At 46.7% G+C, this 20023-nt stretch overlaps 1 protein-coding gene across 1 annotated transcript in view; it reads left to right on the top strand.

Moving 5' to 3' along the window:
• The first annotated feature begins 330 nt into the window (after positions 1–330).
• The window catches only part of DKK3 (dickkopf WNT signaling pathway inhibitor 3), a 44433-nt gene continuing 24740 nt past the window's right edge, over positions 331–20023 (top strand). The window contains exons 1-4 of the mRNA XM_040327953.1: positions 331–418; positions 4655–4895; positions 14398–14526; positions 16370–16450. Coding sequence (XP_040183887.1) covers positions 4680–4895; positions 14398–14526; positions 16370–16450 — 426 coding nt within the window. The 5' untranslated portion in view covers positions 331–418; positions 4655–4679. The remainder of the gene's footprint in view (positions 419–4654; positions 4896–14397; positions 14527–16369; positions 16451–20023) is intronic.

The following is a 20023-nucleotide window of genomic DNA, read 5'->3' on the forward strand; positions in this document are numbered from 1 at the left end:
CTTACGTCGGTCGTATCTTGGCAACAGTGAGGCGTATCTCATTTTAAGAATGAGCGCAAAGATACGACGGCGCGCATTCGGACTTACGACGGCGTATCTACTGATACGTCGGCGTAAGTCTCTCTGAATCTGGCCCTGTATATTTAAAAAATATATAAAAAATAATAAAAATTGCGCAATCACGAAGCATTAATGAAATGTGGAACATTTCATCGCATGCCGCTTGTTATATGTGTGTTATGTGTTGTCCTCTGCACACGTGGTCCCTGCAGGTCCCCCTCCTCTTCAAGGTGACGTCCACCCCCCCCCTCCAATCAGAGCTCACTATGCAGATTAGTAGGCGTGCCCCACTCCCAGTCTGGCTCTGCTGCTGCTGCTGCAGCTGATCATTGTTCATCAAGCATCTCAGGGACTGCAGGTCAGTGCTGGGAGGGAGTGGGGCTCATCCTGTCTACGCTTGTCTGTACGGGCGACTCTCCTGCGATTGCATGCCTAGGGGGGGGGGGGGACACACCGGTTAGATTCAGAACAGTCACCTCTACGCTGGACCCCCCAGTATCCCAATATTGGGGCGGTGCAGGGGTTATTATTATTGAGCTTGCGGAAGCAATAAAACTCGATACCGTCGACCTGAGATTTGCCGCCACGGTGGAAAATCTCAGCACACAATGTTTCAGATTTTCAAGGTTGACTCTCCAACCTAAACTCCTAATTCATATCTGCCTGGTTGCTGGGAAGTTGTGTCATAGGCTGTCCCTTGAAGGATGGGAGATCCTCACACCCAGCTTCTGCGACCTGTGACACCTTCGCGATGGCCGTATGGGAGGGGCAGAGACACCAACTATGGAGGGGACATGGAGATAGGGAGATTCGGGGCGATCAGATATGATATACAGAGGGCAGAGAAAACTAAATGTCATTCAGTGAGGGTTAAAATCTATTTTATCTATCATTATTATCCTATTTTATTTTTTATTGTGTTATTATTATTATTATTATTATTATTATTATTATTATTATTATTTATTCATTTATTATTTAATTAAAATTATATTATTATTTTTATTATTTTATTATTATTAATAATAGTTATTTATTTATTGTTTTATTTAAATTATAGAGATATTATTATCATTATGATATGTATTTATTCATTTATTATTTTACTTCAAATTTTACGCGCCTATTATTATTATTAAAGGGGTTGTAAAGGTTCGTGTTTTTTCATCTTAATGCATTCTATGCATTAAAGAGGATGAAAAAAAAAATATTAAAAGTCAGCAGCTACAAATACTGCAGCTGCTGACTTTTAATACTAGGACACTTACCTGTCCTGGAGTCCAGCGCCGTCGGCAGCAGAGGACGAGCGATCGCTCATCACTCTGCTGCCCCCCCCCCCGCCATCCTCGGTGAGGGAACCAGAAAGTGAAGTGCTCCGGCTTCACTGCCTGGTTCCCTATGGCGCATGCGTGCGTTGCGCTGCGCCTGCTGATTGGCTCCCGCTGTGCTCTGGGAGCCGAGTGTTCCCAGAGCACAACGGGGGGGGGGGAGGTGACGTCCTGCCCGCAGACTGCGGCCGGAAGTGGGTGCAAATACCTGTCAAATGTGACACCAGAGGGGGGGAGGGATCCGATCAGCGGGAGTTCCACTTTAGGGTGGAGCTCCGCTTTAAGGTGAAAAAACACCTTGCAATTTTTGACCCCCCAGGCCCCCCCCCATTTTACTTACCTGAGCCACGAAACTCTGTGGGCTTGTTCCCGCGATGGTTTCCCCCAATTTGAGGCGGCTCCTCATTGGAGATTGATAGCAGCGCAGCCATTGGCTCCCGCTGCCGTCAATCAATTCAATGACTCGGCGGGGCCGAGTGATACAGCTGCCGGTGATCTGACGATATGGTATCTCCTATCGATATGGTTCCTGTCTTGACTGCGCAGGCGCAATCCTTGCCGATGGAAATCACCGAACCTCCAGGACAACGTGAAATTTGAGGTAAGTGGCCTTGCGGCTTCACTGCCCGATTCCCTACTGCGCATGCGCGAGGATCGCGGCGCGCCGTCACTGGTCCCTGCTCTCTCCTGGGAATAGTGTTTCCCAGAAGACAGCGGGGGGGGGGGGTGACGTCACAGTCTGGATTCCCCACAGGGATCCGAACCCGGAAGTGGTGCAAATACCTGTCTCAGACAGGTATCTGCACCCCCCTCCCCCCTGAAAGATGCCAAGTGTGAACCTCCGCTTTAAGGAATGAGCCTCCAAGGTTTCCGTGGGCTTCGTCCGCGCCTGCGCAGTCAGGAAGGGAACCATCTCGATAGGGGAACCAGATCGACAAGACACCGGCTGTATCACGGAAGCGCTCCCACAAGCTAGCCCCCTTGGGAGAGAGATCCCAAGAAGGGGGTTAGCTCTTGTCGGGAGGAGCTGAGACAGTTGCGAGGGACCCCAGAAAGACGCGGATCGGGGCCACTCTGTGCAAAACGAACTGCACAGTGGAGGTAAGTATGACATGTTTGTTATTTAAAAAAATATATATATATATATATATATATATATATATATATATATACACCTTTACATCCCCTTTAATAATAATAATAATAATGCAAATTAATAATCTAGTAATTTATTTGTTTATTATTTTATTTATATATATATATATATATATATATATATATATATATATATATATATATATATATATATATATATATATATATATATATAAAAAATAATAAACAAATAAATAACTAGATTATTAATTTGCATTATTATTATTATTATTATTATTATTAAAGGGGTGTGTATATATATATATTTTTATTTTATTTTATTTTTTCTTGTTGCTTATATATTTTTAATACAAATGTTTTTGTGCGTGTGTGTTATATATCTATTTATTTATGACTTTAATTATATATTTTTAGATAATTATTATCATTATTAATATGATTATTGTTGCTATTATTATTATTTTGTATTTTATCAATTGAATTTTTTTTATATAAGGGCTTACCTATATGTTGTCCAGGATGACTGGGTTTTGTATCTTAATGGGTTCTTTGGGGTTGTAAAATTGTTGTCCCCAGAGTGACCAATCAGAACCCATGTAGTTTTGCTCGTTCTCTCCTCCCGGTGGGTGGGACCAGCTGACATTCAGACCAGAACACTTCCCTACCGGTAGAATGCTCTTTGTATATATTGATTGGTATTCTGCTCCCTCTTATTGGTGCTTGCAGATATTGATCGCAGATATTGATTACTTTGTGCAGCCGTGCACTTTCTCCAGGTGATAATCAATACTGTGATCTCCTCACCTTCACTTTCCACCTCCTCCCTTTAAATGCTTCAATAATAATTTGAGTGAAGCTGAAGCCGCTTTCCCTAAAGAAGAAGAAGGAAAACCAGAGAACATGGATAACAGCAGAGTATTATCTTCAATGGCTGAAACTCTGTCTGCATCCTTGGAGGTGATCAGAACATTGTCACTGGTCTGGTCCCTAACATTCTATAGATCCAAGAGACAGGAACCCCGACCTGGGACCTCCTCTGCTGATATGATTGACCACCAATGTAAGGAACATTCTTCTCACTGATCACCAATGTAAGGAACATTCTTCCCACTGATCACCAATGTAAGGGACATTCTTCCCACTGATCACCAATGTGAGGGACATTCTTCCCACTGATCACCAATGTAAGGGACATTCTTCTCACTGATCACCAATGTAAGGGACATTCTTCTCACTGATCACCAATGTAAGGAACATTCTTCCCACTGATCACCAATGTAAGGGACATTCTTCCCACTGATCACCAGTGTAAGGAACATTCTTCTCACTGATCACCAATGTAAGGGACATTCTTCTCACTGATCACCAATGTAAGGGACATTCTTCCCACTGATCACCAATGTAAGGGACATTCTTCCCACTGATCACCAATGTAAGGAACATTCTTCTCACTGATCACCAATGTAAGGGACATTCTTCCCACCGATCACCAATGTAAGGAACATTCTTCCCACTGATCACCAATGTAAGGAACATTCTTCCCACTGATCACCAATGTAAGGGACATTCTTCTCACTGATCACCAATGTAAAGGACATTCTTCCCACTGATCACCAATGTAAAGGACATTCTTCCCACTGGTCATTTAGCGCAATGCACGTCGGGAAATTTTAGGGACGGCGCATGCCCATTAGGTTCGGCGCGGGAACGCGCCTAATTTAAATGCTATACGCCCCCTAGCTGCCCAATTTGAATTAGGCGGACTTGCGTCGGGGGATTTATGCTACGCCGCCGATTTGTGAATCAAGCACTTGCCCGTAAAACTTGCGGCGGGGTAACGTAAATGAGATACGTTACGCCGCCGCAGAGATGCGGCGATCTACGAGAATCTGCCCCTTTGTATATAAAAATAAAAAAAGGATCCGATTTAAAAAAGAAAAAGGGATAACCGGTTGATGAACATTTTTTGGTAATCTGATACATTTGTTTCATGTTTGTTATACACGGTATACAATGTTGCTTTAGGCCTTTCTTATGCATGAAGTACCCAATCACACCAGAACACAGTGTGGATAAATTACAAGGGTCATTGAGGGCATCAGCAAAAATAACCGGGAGGGTCCCTGACTACTTTTCTCTTTCTCCTGCAGGTCTATAAGGTCTGTTGGAGGGTCCATGCTTGTTGTTTCCAAGATGTTTCTCGTCTTCTTAGCGGTGACCCTGAGCTTTGTGTCCACCTCTCCGACCAGAAGATCTGAGATCCCTGATGACTTCATCCCGGATTCCCTGCTGGACCTTCCTAGGGAGGCGGACAGTCTGAACGACATCTTCAAGGAAGTGGGAGATCTGATTCGGGATTCCAACTCTAAGCTGGAGAATGCTGTGAAAGAGGTAAGATGCACCGAGCTGCACCTTAGAATGGCGCTGTGAACCGCTTGTTTGTAGAAAAGCCATGAATCGCATCTCCATTTGGCGCAGTGTGAAGTTTCAGCAAGATAAGTGCCAAATTTTACAAACTAAGGCCCGGATTCACAAAGACTTACACCGACCTTACACCGACGTATCTCCACGGATGCGCCGTCGTATCTATGCGCCTAATTCACAGTACAAGACTGAATTTTGGCTTCCTACGACCGACGTAAGTCTCCTACGCCGTCGTATCTTGGATGCATATTTACGCTGGCCGCTAGGGGCGCTTCCATTGATTTACGCATCGAATATGTAAATGAGCAAGATATGCCGATTCACAAACGTACTAAAATCGTTGCAGTAATCTACGCCGTTTACGTAAGGCGTATGTCCGGCGTAAGTTTACCCCTCATAAAGCAGTAGTAAGTCATGTTAAGGTATGGACTTCGGAAACTTCGGAACAGCCGTCGTATTTTACGTTGTTTACGTAAGTCGTACGTGAATGGGGCTGGGCGTAAGTTACGTTATGCCGGCGCAAATATGGGAGCGAGTGCTTTGTGAATACTCAGCTTGCCTCTCAATGTAACGTCGGCGTAGCGCATATGAGATGCTCTACGCCGGCACAAAGATGCGCCAATGTCTCTGAATCTGGCCCTAACTGTTTTTCTAATTCTGTTTGAACGAGCCAAAAATCGAACATTCCCAGGCTGTATTCTGTGCAGGTCAAATGTTATTAATTGAAAAAAAAAACTGCCTGAGCCACAAGTGAGGTATGGGGAAGAAATGGCTCTGGGACTCAAGCAAAGTATAGGGAAGAAAAGGCTCTGGGACTCAAGCAAGGTATGGGGAAGATAAGGCTCTAGGACTCAAGCAAGGTATTGGGAAAGAAAGGGCTCTAGGACTAAAGCGAGGTGTAAGGAAGAAAGGGCTCTGGGAGTCAAGCAAGGCATTGGGAAGAAAAGGCTCTAGGATTGAAGCAAGGCATAGGGAAGAAAAGGCTCTAAGACTCAAGCAAGGCATAGGGAAGAAAAGGCTCTAAGACTCAAGCACAGCATAGGGAAGAAAAGGCTCTAAGACTCAAGCGAAGTATAGAGAAGAAAAGGCTCTCGGACTCAAGCTAGGGTATTAGGAAGCAAGGACCTTGGGACTCAAGCAAGGCATAGGGAAGAAAAAGCTCTAGGATTCAAGCAAGGTATAGGGAAGAAAAGGCTCTGGGACTCAAACTAGGGTATTAGGAAGCAAGGACCTTGGGACTCAAGCAAGGCTTCGGGAAGAAAAGGCTCTAAGACTCAAGCAAGGCATAGGGAAGAAAAGGCTCTAGGACTCAAGCGAAGTATAGAGAAGAAAAGGCCCTGGGACTCAAGCTAGGGTATTAGGAAGCAAGGACCTTGGGACTCAAGCAAGGCATAGGGAAGAAAAAGCTCTAGGATTCAAGCAAGGTATGGGGAAGAAAAGGCTCTGAGACTAAAGCGAGGTATAGGGAAGAAAAAGCTCTGGGACTATAGCAAGGTATAGAGAAGAAAATGCTCTTGTACCTATTATGGGTAAAGGAAGGAGAAGGTTCTGGGACTCATTAGGGGTATAGCAAAGAAAATGCTCTGGGACTCGTTGGGGGTAAATGGAGAAAAACGCTCTTGGACCCATTAGGAAAAAAGGGAGGAAAAGTCTCTGGGACTAATTAGTAGTGGGAGGAAAAAGCTCTTGGAATCATTGGGGGTATAGAGAAGAAAATGCTCTGGGACTCATTGGGGGTAAAGGGAGGAGAATGCTCCGGGACTCATTGGGGGTATAGAGAAGAAAATCCTCTTGGGCTCATTAGGGGTATAGGAAGGAGAAGGCTCTGGGACTCATTGGGGGTAAAGGGAGGAGAAGGCTCTGGGACTCATTGGGGGTAAAGGGAGGAGAAGGCTCTGGGACTCATTGGGGGTAAAGGGAGGAGAAGGCTCTGGGACTCATTGGGGGTATAGAGAAGAAAATGCTCTGGGACTCATTGGGGGTAAAGGGAGGAAAATGCTCTTGGACTCATTGGGGGTATAGGAAGGAAAATGCTCTTGGATTCATTGGGGGTATAGGAAGGAAAAGGCTTTGGGACTGAAGAAGTTAAGGTTCGGGATAGGTTACATCTCAGGAATTTGGCTACACACATTATAATTTAGATTTTGTTTTTGGCAAGGAAAGCCCGTCTTCAAGAATAACTGCACTGTTTTTATAAGATTTCTGTGTAACCGCCAAGTCCCTCTGCAGAACTTCCATTTCTGCGCTTCGACGTGACCATTCCTCCTCTATAGCATGTCACAGCTTAACGAGTCTGAACCACGAGAAAAGCTCCGCTCCCAGGAGGCAATGGGGGGTCTCCATCAGTCTGAGCAGAGCTCTGTTTATGGCTTAGTGGAGGGTCAGCAGAGACAATTGTTGGGGTGTCTGGAACAGCTTTTTCCTATGAGTACAGCTATTATAGTGTTAAATAACGTGTGTCTAAAGCCAAAACCCCGGTATCTGGCGGGGGGGGCCCTTATTTTTTAAGGGTTCTTCCAGATTTCAATAAACCCTCTCCCTGTGGACCCCCCACAACCACCAGGCTAGGGTGTGGGGAAGAGGCCTTTGTCCTTGTCAACATGGGACTCCCTAAGGCAAGTTGAGGGCATGGTATGGTCCTCCTCTGACCCGCTGTTGGCCCCTCCTCTGACCCACTTTTGGCCCCTCCTCTGACCTGCTGTTGGCCCCTCCTCTGACCCGCTGTTGTCCCCTCCTCTAACCTGCTGTTGGCCCCTCTTCTCACCCGCTGTTGGCCCCTCTTCTCACCCGCTGTTGGCCCCTCCTCTGACCCAATGTTGGCCCCTCCTCTGACCCACTGTTGGCCCCTCCTCTGACCCACTGTTGGCCCCTCCTCTGACCCGCTGTTGGCCCCTCCTCTGACCCGCTGTTGGCCCCTCCTCTGACCCGCTGTTGGCCCCTCCTCTGACCTGCTGTTGGCCCCTCCTCTAACCTGCTGTTGGCCCCTCTTCTCACCCGCTGTTGGCCCCTCCTCTGACCCGCTGTTGGCCCCTCCTCTGACCCGCTGTTGGCCCCTCCTCTGACCCGCTGTTGGCCCCTCCTCTGACCCGCTGTTGGCCCCTCCTCTGACCCGCTGTTGGCCCCTCCTCTGACCCGCTGTTGGCCTCTCCTCTGACCTGCTGTTGCAGAACATACCGCCTCATGCTACATAACCAAGCTCCATTTCATGCTGAATAAACTAAATTATTAATGTATCTTAAATAGAAAACTATCTTTAGATAGATTTTTACATCAAAAGCATTTTATTAAAATAAATTTGATAAAAATAAAAAAAACGTCCCATTAAATTTGCCGACCAGTGGGTGCGCCCGCGGGTCCCGGGAACTCGATGTTCCCGGGCGGCCTGCGATTGTGGTCGGCAAAGGCAGAACAGGGGGATGCCTTTGTAAACAAGGCATTTTTCCTGTTCTGCCTAGTGACACGTCAGGGATCTACTGTTCCCTGTGATCGCTGACGTATCACTGGTAGCTCCTCCCCCTTACAGTTAGAATTACTCCCTAGGACACAATTAACCACTTCAGCGCCCCTTAGTGGTTAACCCCTTCACTGCCAGTGTCATTTTTTACAGTAATCAGTGCATTTTTATAGCACTGATCGCTGTATAAATATGAATGGTCCAAAACATTTGTCAAAAGTGTCCGATGTGTCCGCCATAAAGTCGCAGTCACGATAAAAATGGCAGATCGCCACCATTAGTAGTAAAAAAAATATAATAATAAAATAATAATAATAAAAATGCCATAAATCTATCCCCTATTTTGTGGACGCTATAACTTTTGCGCAAATCAATATACGCTTCCCCCCAAAAGTGAAGGACTACAAGTCCCAGCATGAACTCCTAATATCTAAAGATGTGACCCCCCCCAATTTGAAGGACTACAACACCCAGCATGAAACCCCTGAGATCTAAGGGTGTGATCCCATAGATTTCACAGGTTCATGCTGGGACCTGTAGTTCTTCACTATTTGGGGGGCAGAGGGTCTCACATCTTCAGCTCTGGTGGGGGGGGGTTCATGCTGGAACCTGTAGTCCTTAACTTTGGGGAGGTCACCCCCACCCCCAAAGTAAAGGACTACCAATCCCAGCATGAACCGATGATATCTAAAAATGTGACCCCCCATTTTGAAACTCCCAGCATGAACCCGTGAGATCTAAGGGTGTGACCCCATAGATTTCACAGATCTATGCTGGGACCTGTAGTTCTTCACTAGTTTGGGGGGGGGGGGGGTGTCACATCTTAAGCGCTGAGGGGTTCATGCTGGGACCTGTGTCAGTTTCATTCCGGGACACTATATTGTCCCAGAGTGAAGGTGCCCGGGACAGACACTGCAGAATGCGGGACTGTCCCGGGCAATCTGGGACACGCGGTCACCACTAGTAGGGTTCTGGTTGGGCTTCTGAAGTTTGACGAACGTCTCGAATCGAACCTCAGGGTCGCTCGGCTCATCCTTACGGGAGAGGATCCTGTACAGCTGTGCAAGACTGAAGGGCAGGCTGGTAACCAGTATTAAGCCTCCTCCGGGCAGCAGAGAGCTGGCACATCCCGGCAATCACTTCATCCCATCGGAATTCCCATTAAAATTCAAAAGTCAGATCTCCACCACATAAATTCCAGATTTCCATGGCAGCCAGACGCCTTCAGAAGGAGGTCAGCCCCTTGTATTCATATCGGTAGAGATCCCCTTTAAAAAAAAGCTGGACGATGACCTAGAAAACTGGCGCCGGGTTGTGAACAGTTAATGGGGTTTTCAGTGTAAAGCGATGGAATCCTACGTTTTTCTCTTGTTCCCCTTCCCTTACGCCCCCTCCCCCCCTTACCCACAAACCCCAACGTTTTCTTTTTTTTTTTTAATTTTACTCGGAAGGCAGAATTTTCTTGGCAGCGAATTAAATTAAATGCTAAAGGAAGGTGTAGAAATAAAATCTGTCCGCGACTTTCTCCTCGAGTCCAAAGTTTCCCCGCCTGGAAAAAAAACACATTTTATTTCTGGGAGACGTCTGGAGGAGAAAGAACGGTGAGCTTCAGGCGAGACACGGAATCCACTCCTATATATCACCCAATGACTGCAATCTCATAGGAGACTTAACAGGGGATTGTATTATTAAAGTTCTTTTCAGTTCCTTTTTAAATCCAGGCTAAAGATACAGGGCTAGATTCAGGTAGGGTGGCGCATTTGTACGGCGGCGTAGCGTATGGTATTTACGCTACGCCGCGGTAAATCAGAGAGGCAAGTGCTGTATTCACAAAGCACTTGCCTCCTAAGTTACGGCGGCATAGCGTAAATGGGGCCGGCGTAAGCGCGCCTAGTTCAAATGAGTATGAGGGGGGCGTGTTTTATGTAAATGGGTGGTGACCCGACGTGATTGACGTTTTTTTCCGAACGGCGCATGCGCCGTCCGTGTACATATCCCGGTGTGCATTGCTCCAAAGTACGCCGCAAGGATGTATTGGTTTCGACGTGAACGTAAATTACGTCCAGCCCTATTCACGAACGACTTATGCAAACGACGTAAAAAATTCAAAATTCGTCGCGGGAACGACGTCCATACTTAACATTGCGTACACCTCATAGAAGCATGAGCAATGTTACGCCGGAAAAACCTTACGCAAACGACGTAAAAAAATTCCGCCGGGCGCACGTACGTTTGTGAATCGGAATGAAGAATGAAGATACGCGGCGCAGCTTTGAATTTACACGGCGTATCTATAAATACGCCAGCGTAATTCAATGCTGAATCTAGCACACATTGTATCAATCCAATCATCTTGTGTATTCTTCCTGGATCTCGGTGATCTTTGTGTATTTCTTCCAGATCTGTGCAGTAATCCAGTGTGAGACTTTTCCTCCCTGTAATAAAGACCGATCACTGCTGCTCCCTCTCCTTGTGCAGGGGGACTGGTCTTGTCTCCGCCCCCTCCTGTAGTTTTCTGAAGTGGGTGGGGCTGCTGGGCTCCTCCCACAGCTCTGCTCTCTCCTTTCTTGTGCAGGGTAATTGGTTTTGTCTCCGCCCCTCCTATAGTTTTCTGCAGGCAGATTGTAATTGGTAGAGCCTTCTGAGCTCCTCCCACAGCTCTGCTCCCTCTCCTTGTGCAGGGTCTTGTCTCCGCCCCTCCTGTAGTTTTCTGAAGTGGGTGGGGCTGCTAGGCTCCTCCCACAGCTCTGCTCTCTCCCCTTGTGCAGGGGGACTGGTCTTGTCTCCACCTCATCCTGTATTTTGCTGAAGTGGGTGGGGCTGCTGGACTCCTCCCACAGCTCTGCTCTCTCCCTCCTTGTGCAGGGTGATTGGTTTTGTCTCCGCCACCCTCCTATAGTTTTCTGCAGGCAGACTGTAATGGGTGGAGCCTTCTGAGCTCCTCCCACAGCTCTGCTCCCTCTTCTTGTGCAGGGTAACTGGTCTTGTCTCCGCCCAGGGCTGTCTTAATTAGAGGGCACACCTGGGCACTGCCCAGGGGCCCTAGCTGCATGGGGGGCCCCTACACTCTCTCCAAAGCAGCTCGTCCTTGAGCCCATGCTGCCCCGTAATTGGGGGCCCCATGATGGCACTGAGAGTGATAGATACACAGGGGAGGCAGTCTGCCTCCTACCTACTTGATATCTGTTTATCTGCACTGTCACCATTGTAAGGGCCCCAGAGCATTACTTTGCCCAGGGGCCCATGATGCTATTAAGACAGCCCTGTCTCCGCCCCTCCTGTATTTTTCTGAAGTGGGTGGGGCTGCTAGGCTAAGTATTAAGTGTGTCCTAGGGATGTGTTCTAACTGTAGGAGGGATGGGCTATGTGTGACATGACACTGATCACTGCTCCCGATCACAGGGAGCAGTGATCAGTGTCCTGTCACTAGGTAGAACAGGGAAATGCCTTGTTTACTTCAGCATTTCCCTTTTCCTTCCTCTCAGTGAGACGATCGTGGGACTCCTGGCGGACATCGAGTCCGTGGGACCCGCAGTCACACTCACGGAGCTTGCGGCGGACGCACTCGCGCGCCCACAATGCCGCTTCATAAAGGGGACGTATATATACTTCCATATGCCCAGGCGAGCCATTCTGCCGCCATCTATAGTCGTGCAGCGGTCGCCAAGTGGTTAAACAAATGTTGAAAACACATATTTTAGTAGGAAAAATAGCAGTTGCTTATGATACAAAGTGATTGAACAAAGTAAATGTTATCAAGATAATAATAAACTTTAATTAAAAATTCTACAATTGCACAATTATATTGTTAATAAAAATATATCTCATATCTGCCAGTTGGAATAATTACAGTGATTACGTCTGATTGCTTTCCCAACTGATATCCTTGATGTGGGACAGCGGCCTGAAAGGGGAAGGCAGGCACAAGGCTCCATGTCTTGTCAGAATCTTTACAGAGATAATATTGAATTGTGTATATGATACATATACAGTGCCTTGAAAAAGTATTCATACCCCTTGAAATGTTCCACATTCTGTCATGTTACACCCAAAAATGTCAATGTAGTTTATTGGGATTTTATGTAATAGACCAACACAAAGTGGCACATAATTGTGAAGTTGAAGGAAAATGATTAATGACAATACTGGGATCGGGTGGGCACAATACCGGGATCGGGTGGGCACAATACTGGCATCAGGTAAGCACAATACTGGGATCAGGTAAGCACAATACTGGAATTAGGAGGGGACAATACTGGGATTCGGAGGGCACAATACTGGGATCAGGAGGACACAATACTGGGATCAGGAGGGGACAATACTGGGATCAGGAGGGGACAATACTGGGATCGGGAGGGCACAATACTGGGATCGGGAGGGCACAATACTGGGATCGGGTGGGCACAATACTGGGATCGGGTGGGCACAATACTGGGATCAGGTGGGCACAATACTGGGATCGGGTGGGCACAATACTGGGATCAGGAGGGGACAATACTGGGGTGGATCAGGAGGGGACAATACTGGGATCGGGTGGGCACAATACTGGGATCAGGAGGGTACAATACTGGGATCGGGAGGGCACAATACTGGGATCAGGTAAGCACAATACTGGAATCAGGAGGGGACAATACTGGGATTCGGAGGGCACAATACTGGGATCAGGAGGGGACAATACTGGGATCGGGAGGGCACAATACTGGGATCGGGAGGGCACAATACTGGGATCGGGAGGGGACAATACTGGGATCGGGAGGGGACAATACTGGGATCGGGAGGGGACAATACCGGGATCAGGAGGGGACAATACCGGGATCAGGAGGGGACAATACTGGGATCAGGAGGGGACAATACTGGGATCAGGGGGGGACAATACTGGGGAGGATCAGGAGGGGACAATACTGGGATCAGGAGGGGACAATACTGGGATCAGGAGGGGACAATACTGGGGTGGATCAGGAGGGGACAATACTGGGGTGGATCAGGAGGGGACAATACTGGGATTGGGTGGGCACAATACTGGGATCGGGTGGGCACAATACTGGGATTAGGTGGGTACAATACTGGGATCAGGTGGGTACAATACTGGGATCAGGTGGGCACAATACTGGGATCAGGTAAGCACAATACTGGGATCGGGTGGGCACAATACTGGGATCGGGTGGGCATAATACTGGGATCAGGAGGGGACAATGCTGGGATCAGGAAGGCACAATACTGGGATCAGGAAGGCACAATACTGGAATCGGGAGGGCACAATACTGGAATCGGGAGGGCACAATACTGGGATCAGGGGGGCACAATACTGGGATCGGGAGGGCACAATACTGGGATCAGAAGGGCACAATACTGGGATCGGGAGGGCACAATACTGGGATCGGGAGGGCACAATACTGGGATCGGGAGGGCACAATACTGGGATCGGGAGGGCACAATACTGGGATCAGGAGGGGACAATACTGGGATCAGGAAGGCACAATACTGGGATCAGGAAGGCACAATACTGGGATCAGGAGGGGACAATACTGGGATCAGGAGGGCACAATACTGGGATCAGGTGGGGACAATACTGGGATCAGGAGGGCACAATACTGGGGTGGATCAGGAGGGGACAATACTGGGATCAGGAAGGCACAATACTGGGATCAGGAAGGCACAATACTGGGATCGTGTGGGCACAATACTGGGATCGGGTGGGCACAATACTGGGATCAGGAGGGCACAATACTGGGGTGGATCGGGAGGGGACAATACTGGGATCGGGAGGGGACAATACTGGGATCGGGAGGGGACAATACTGGGATCAGGAGGGGACAATACTCCACTGGGGTGGAGGATCCAGGGAAGGCTAAATATAAGAAGATTAAACTTCTGCTAATGAGCCAAGGCAGGCGGATGCCAGGACAGAAATCAGGACCACTCAGGAGGTGGTCGGAGGAACAACGGAGGGTGAAGATTCTATATAAGATTTGTCAAATTCGAAGATGAAGATCTGTAACGATGATCTTGTTTCAGATGGAGGCTGAAGAATTTGCGGCAGATAGCGTGACCATGAAGGACCTCCCACCTAATTACCATAATGAGACCGTCAAGGAGACAAAAATTGGGAATGACACCATCATCACCAAAGAACTAATTAACAAGGTATGTACAGTGATTACCCGGGAACACAAGGAGCTGAACAGAGGAGCATTAATTGATAGCAGTGTTCTCTAATAGTCTCATGTAATCTGTCCCCAGCCTATGGCTGTCTACTGAAGCGTGATCCCAATCTACAACCACTTCTATATCATATTTGCAGTCTCTGACATCTCTTGTAACATGCCCATAGTCTCTGACCAGCTGTTGTGGCATACCTGTAGACTCTGACCATCTTTTGTATGATACCCATAGTCTACTTGTAGCATGCCCATAGTCTCTGAACAGCTCTTGCAGCATGTCCATGGTCTCTGGCCATCTCTTGTAGCATGCCCGTAATCTCTGACCCTAACTTGTAGCATGCCTATAGTCTTTGACCATCTGTTGTAGCATGCCCATAGTCTTCTACCAGCTCTTGTAGCATGCCTATAGTCTCTGACCATGTTTTGTAGAATACCCCAAATCTCTGGCCAGCTCTTGTAGCATTGCCATATTCTCTGATCATCTCTTGTTGTATGCCCATAGTCTCTGACCAGCTCTTGTAGCATGCCTATAGTCTCTGACCAGCTCTTGTAGCATGCCTATAGTCTCTGACCAGCTCTTGTAGAATGCCTGCAGTCTCTGACCAGCTCTTGTAGCATGCCTGTAGTCTCTGACCATCTGTTGTAGGATACCTATAGTATCTGGCCATCCCTTGTAGCATGCCCATGGTCTTTGAACAGCTCTTGCAGCATGCCCATGGTCTCTGGACATCTATTGTAGCATGCCTGTAGTCTCTGACCCAGACTTGTTACATGCCTATAGTCTCTGACCATTTCTTGTAGCATGCCCATAGTCTTCAACCAGCTCTTGTAGCATGCCTATAGTCTCTGGATATCTTCTGTAGTATATCCATAATCTCTGACCATCTCCTGTAGCATGCCCATAAACTCTGACCATCTCTTGCAGCATGCTCATAGTCTCTGATCCTCTATTTTAGCATGCCCAGAATCTCTGACCATCTCTTGTAGCATGTCCATAGTCTTTGACCATCTGTTGTAGCATGCCCATAGTCTTCTACAAGCTCTTGTAGAATGCCTATAGTCTCTGACCATCTTTTGTAGGATACCCATAGTCTCTGACCATCTTTTGTAGGATACCCATAGTCTCTGACCATCTTTTGTAGGATACCCATAGTCTCTGACCATCCCTTGTAGCATGCCCATGGTCTCTGAACAGCTCTTGCAGCATGCCCATGGTCTCTGGACATCTTTTGTAGAATGACCATAGTCTCTGACCCTCACTTGTAACATGCCTATAGTCTGACCATTTCTTGTAGCATGCCCATAGTCTCTGACCCTCACTTGTAACATACCTATAGTCTCTGACCATTTCTTGTAGCATGCCCATAGTCTCTGACCATCTGTTGCAGCGTGCCCATAGTCTTCAACCAGCTTTTGTAGCATGCCTATAGTCTCTGGCCATCTCTTGTAGTATATCCATAGTCTCTGACCATCTCTTTTAGCATGCCCAGAATCTCTGACCATCTCTTGTAGCATGCCCATTGTTTCTGACCATCTCTTGTAGCATGACAGTAGTCTCTGGCCATCTCCAGTTGCATGTCTGCTCTGATAGTCTTATTCAATTCATTCAATTAGGGGGTTTTCCCTTGTTTCTGAGAGATTTCCTAGTATTTCCTGTTGTCGCTCCAGGACAGAAAGTGAAGAAAATCACCAATGGGGGGGGGGGGGCTACCATGATGTAATCAGGAACATCAAAATCAATATAACATACCTCTTTGATTTTTATATTCTGAGATAATTATTTGCTTTACCGTTTACACATTAGTATTTCTTCTGTGTCTTTGCAGGAAACGGACAATAAAACGGGATCAACGTACTTGTCCAAGACCATCGTATCATCCCTGAAAGGTGGCGACAAGAGAGAGCATGTGAGTCTTTGTAACATCCGTTTTATTTGTTAAGGGCGGTGCCAGGCTGATGGTATTATGTGTAACTCTACGCTGACAATCTGTCAGCTTTTATAGCTGTGTGCGTCTGCAGCTGCATGAATCTTTCTGCAGTTTCTGCCCCAAGAGACCCAACAAGACGTTATGTGGAAATTTCCCTAAAACTAAGAAAATCCCTCTGGTAGTTGTGCCTGGAACAGGTGTCATCAGGAAGGTTGGATCTCCCAAACTGGGGCATAGACAACAATGGGAACCTCAGAAGGTTGATAAAAGATAGCACCGGATCTCAGGGTGGTTAGACTGTGCGATACAATGTTCCAGAGATAGATACGGTAGAGATAGAGGACACTGTATTTGACCTTAATGTTGGGGATCTTGGGTGTGGTCATCAACTCTAGAGAAACAAGTGGCCACAATGACAAATTGGTGAGAAAATGAAACACACCATATGGCCAAAGAGCTGTGGACACCTGGCCATAATATGAGATTTATGGGTAAATTATCCCCCAACCTTTCGGAAAGGCTTTCTACAAGACTTTGCATTGTGCTCGTCTATGCAGCCAGAAGAACTTTGTGAAGTGAGGTTCTGACTTTGGTTGAGAAGACCTGTCTCAAAATTGGCATTATAAACCATCCCAAAGGTATTCAGTAGGGTTGAGGTCAGGACACTCAAGTTCTTCCACACCAAACTCATAAAATGATGTCTTTATCCAGTTCTTGACCAGGCTCATTCCAATTCATCCCAAAGGTGATCAGTAGGGTTGAGGTCGGGGCTCTGTGAAGGACACTCAAGTTCCTTCACATCAAACTCATCAAATTATGTCTTTATGGAGTTCTTGGATGAGAAGACCTGGCTCCTTTCAATTCATCTCAAAGGTGTTCGGTAGGGTTGAGGTCAGGGCTCTGTAAAGGCCATTTGAGGTCCTCCACACCAAACTCATCAAACCGTGTCTTCATGAAGTTCTTGGATGGGAAGACCTGGCTCATTCCAATTCATCCCAAAAGTGTTCAGTAGGATTGAGGTCAGGGCTTTGTGAAGGCTATTCTGGTTCCTCCACACCAAACTGGTCAAACAATATATTTATGGAGTTGTTGGATGAGAAGAACTGGCTCATTCAAATTCATCCCAAAGGTGTTGAGTAAAGTTGATATCAGGGCTCTGTGAAGGACACTGAAGTTCCTCCACATCAAACTCATCAGATTATGTCTTCATGGAGTTCTTGGATGAGAAGACCTGCCTCATTCCAATTCATCTCAAAGGTGTTCGGTAGGGTTGAGGTCAGGGCTCTGTAAAGGCCATTTGAGTTCCCCCACACCAAACTCATCAAACCATGTCTTCATGGAGTTCTTTTATGGGAAGACCTGGCTCATTCATCCCAAACGTGTTCAGTAGGGTTGAGGTCAGGGCCTAGTGAAGGCTCTTCTGGTTCCTCCACACCAAACTTGTCAAACAATATCTTTATGGAGTTGTTGGATGAGAAGACCTGGCTCATTCCAATTCATCCCAAGGGTGTTTAGTAGGGTTGAGGTCAGGGCTCTATGAAGGCCATTCTAGTTCCTCCATACCAAACTCATCGAGTGATGTCTTTATGGAGTTGGCTTTGTACACAGGTGCACAGTCATGTTGGCCTTACTCAAACTGTTGCTGTTGTTGGGGCATTGTGATACCCTCTACATGCACTGGCACCTCTAAAAAATATATACATGTTAATATTCCAGTTTCTCACCAACTTGTCATTTTGGGGCTCCAAGTTTTCTAATGCCGCGTACAAACGATCAGATTTTCTGCTCAAGCTTGGCATGCATACACACGATCACACAAAAGTTCTCAGAACGTTCGACCGTCAAGAACGTCAAGTCACATCAGACTTTTCTTGTTGGAAAATCCAATCGTGTGTACGCGGCATGAGGCCTTGTACACACGAGCAGACATGTCCGATGAAAACGGTCCGCGGACCGTTTTCATCGGACATGTCTGCTGGGATCTTTTGGTCTGATGTGTGTACACACCATCAGACCAAAATCCCAGCGGACAGAGAACGCGATGACGTAGAAGACACCGACGTTCTCTGACACGGGAGTTCAATGCTTCCACGCAAGCGTCAAAGCAATTCGACGCATGCGCGGGATTTCGGGCCAGCGGACATGTCCGATGCGTCGTACTAACCATCGGACATGTCAGACGGACAGGCTTCCAGCGGACAAGTTTCTTAGCATGCTAAGAAACTTTTGTCCGCTGGAAACCTGCCCGCTAGGCCGGAAAACTGTCCGGTAGGCCCTACACATGGTCGGACATGTCCGCGGAAACTGGTCCGACGGACCAGTTTCAGCAGACATGTTCGGTCGTGTGTACGAGGCCTAAGTGTTTTGGAAGCATGCTTAACCAACTGCACATTGTGATCCCTAAATCGCTACAGCTCTACAGGGGCACAGTGGTGACAAAGCAGCCGGAGGAAGGAACCACCATACGCAACTTGGGACCCAAGTAACTGGCACATGAGAAGTGTTGGATGTTGAACCCAATGTAGCTCCTCAAGAGAAAGCGAATCACTGCTCACCACTCTGGACTAATTTTTTTTGGGGGGGGGGGGTAACAAAGCTTCAAAAAAGCTCTCAATGCCATCCCTATGACCGAAACAACCAGACACCTGAGCGCCACAACTAATTCAGCTCCTTGGAATTCGCCCAAAACAGAGCGTTCCACTTTGGGCAAACTGACCCTTGAATGGCACCTGCAGAGATTTTTAGATATTTATTTCCCGTCATGTCTTCTGGTAGTAATTCATCTTGTATTTAGTGAAGGATCAGTTCTGATCCTTCCTGTCTTCGCGATCAGTCAGGTGGAATGTTATCTTTCCCTTTTATATAAATAGCAGCATGCTCCAGTTATTGTGATCATCAGTTCATGAAACGTTACATAACCCATGTGAGATATATGGTGACCCTTCCAAACCTCAAACTCGTTTCCATCCTCGGTGCTTTTATATAAATGCTGGCATCTATTGGGTTTTATCAGTGTCTTATGGGCAATTACTCTATACAATGGCACTGCTTGTATAAATGAGATGTCTCCGGTATATAATTAATGTTACTGATTTACTATCACTGCTGTTATATCTTATGTATGTGCATAAAGAGTATTGTTATTCTCTACTGGGCTTTGCTGTTCTATAAATGTTTATTTTACAGTGGGCGCTACTCTGCTATTGGCACTGCTGGCATTTAATGGGCATTGTTCCTCTATAAGTGGCAGTTTTCTGATGGCTTTTCTGTTCTATAATGGGCAGTATTGGTGTATAATTGACTTTTCTCTTCTATAATGGGCATTCTTGGCGTATAATTTACTTTTCCCTTCTATAATCGGCATTGTTGGTGTATAATTGACTTTTCTCTTCTATAATGGGCACTCTTGGTGTATAATTGACTTTTCTCTTCTATAATGGGCAATATTAGTGTATCCTTGATTTTCTTTCTTTTCTATAATGGGCAATATTTGTGTATAATTGATTCTTCTCTTCTATAATGGGCACTCTTGGTAGATAATGGACTTTTCTC

The sequence above is a fragment of the Rana temporaria genome, chromosome 11 (assembly GCF_905171775.1).
Source record: "Rana temporaria chromosome 11, aRanTem1.1, whole genome shotgun sequence".
NCBI lineage: Eukaryota > Metazoa > Chordata > Amphibia > Anura > Ranidae > Rana > Rana temporaria.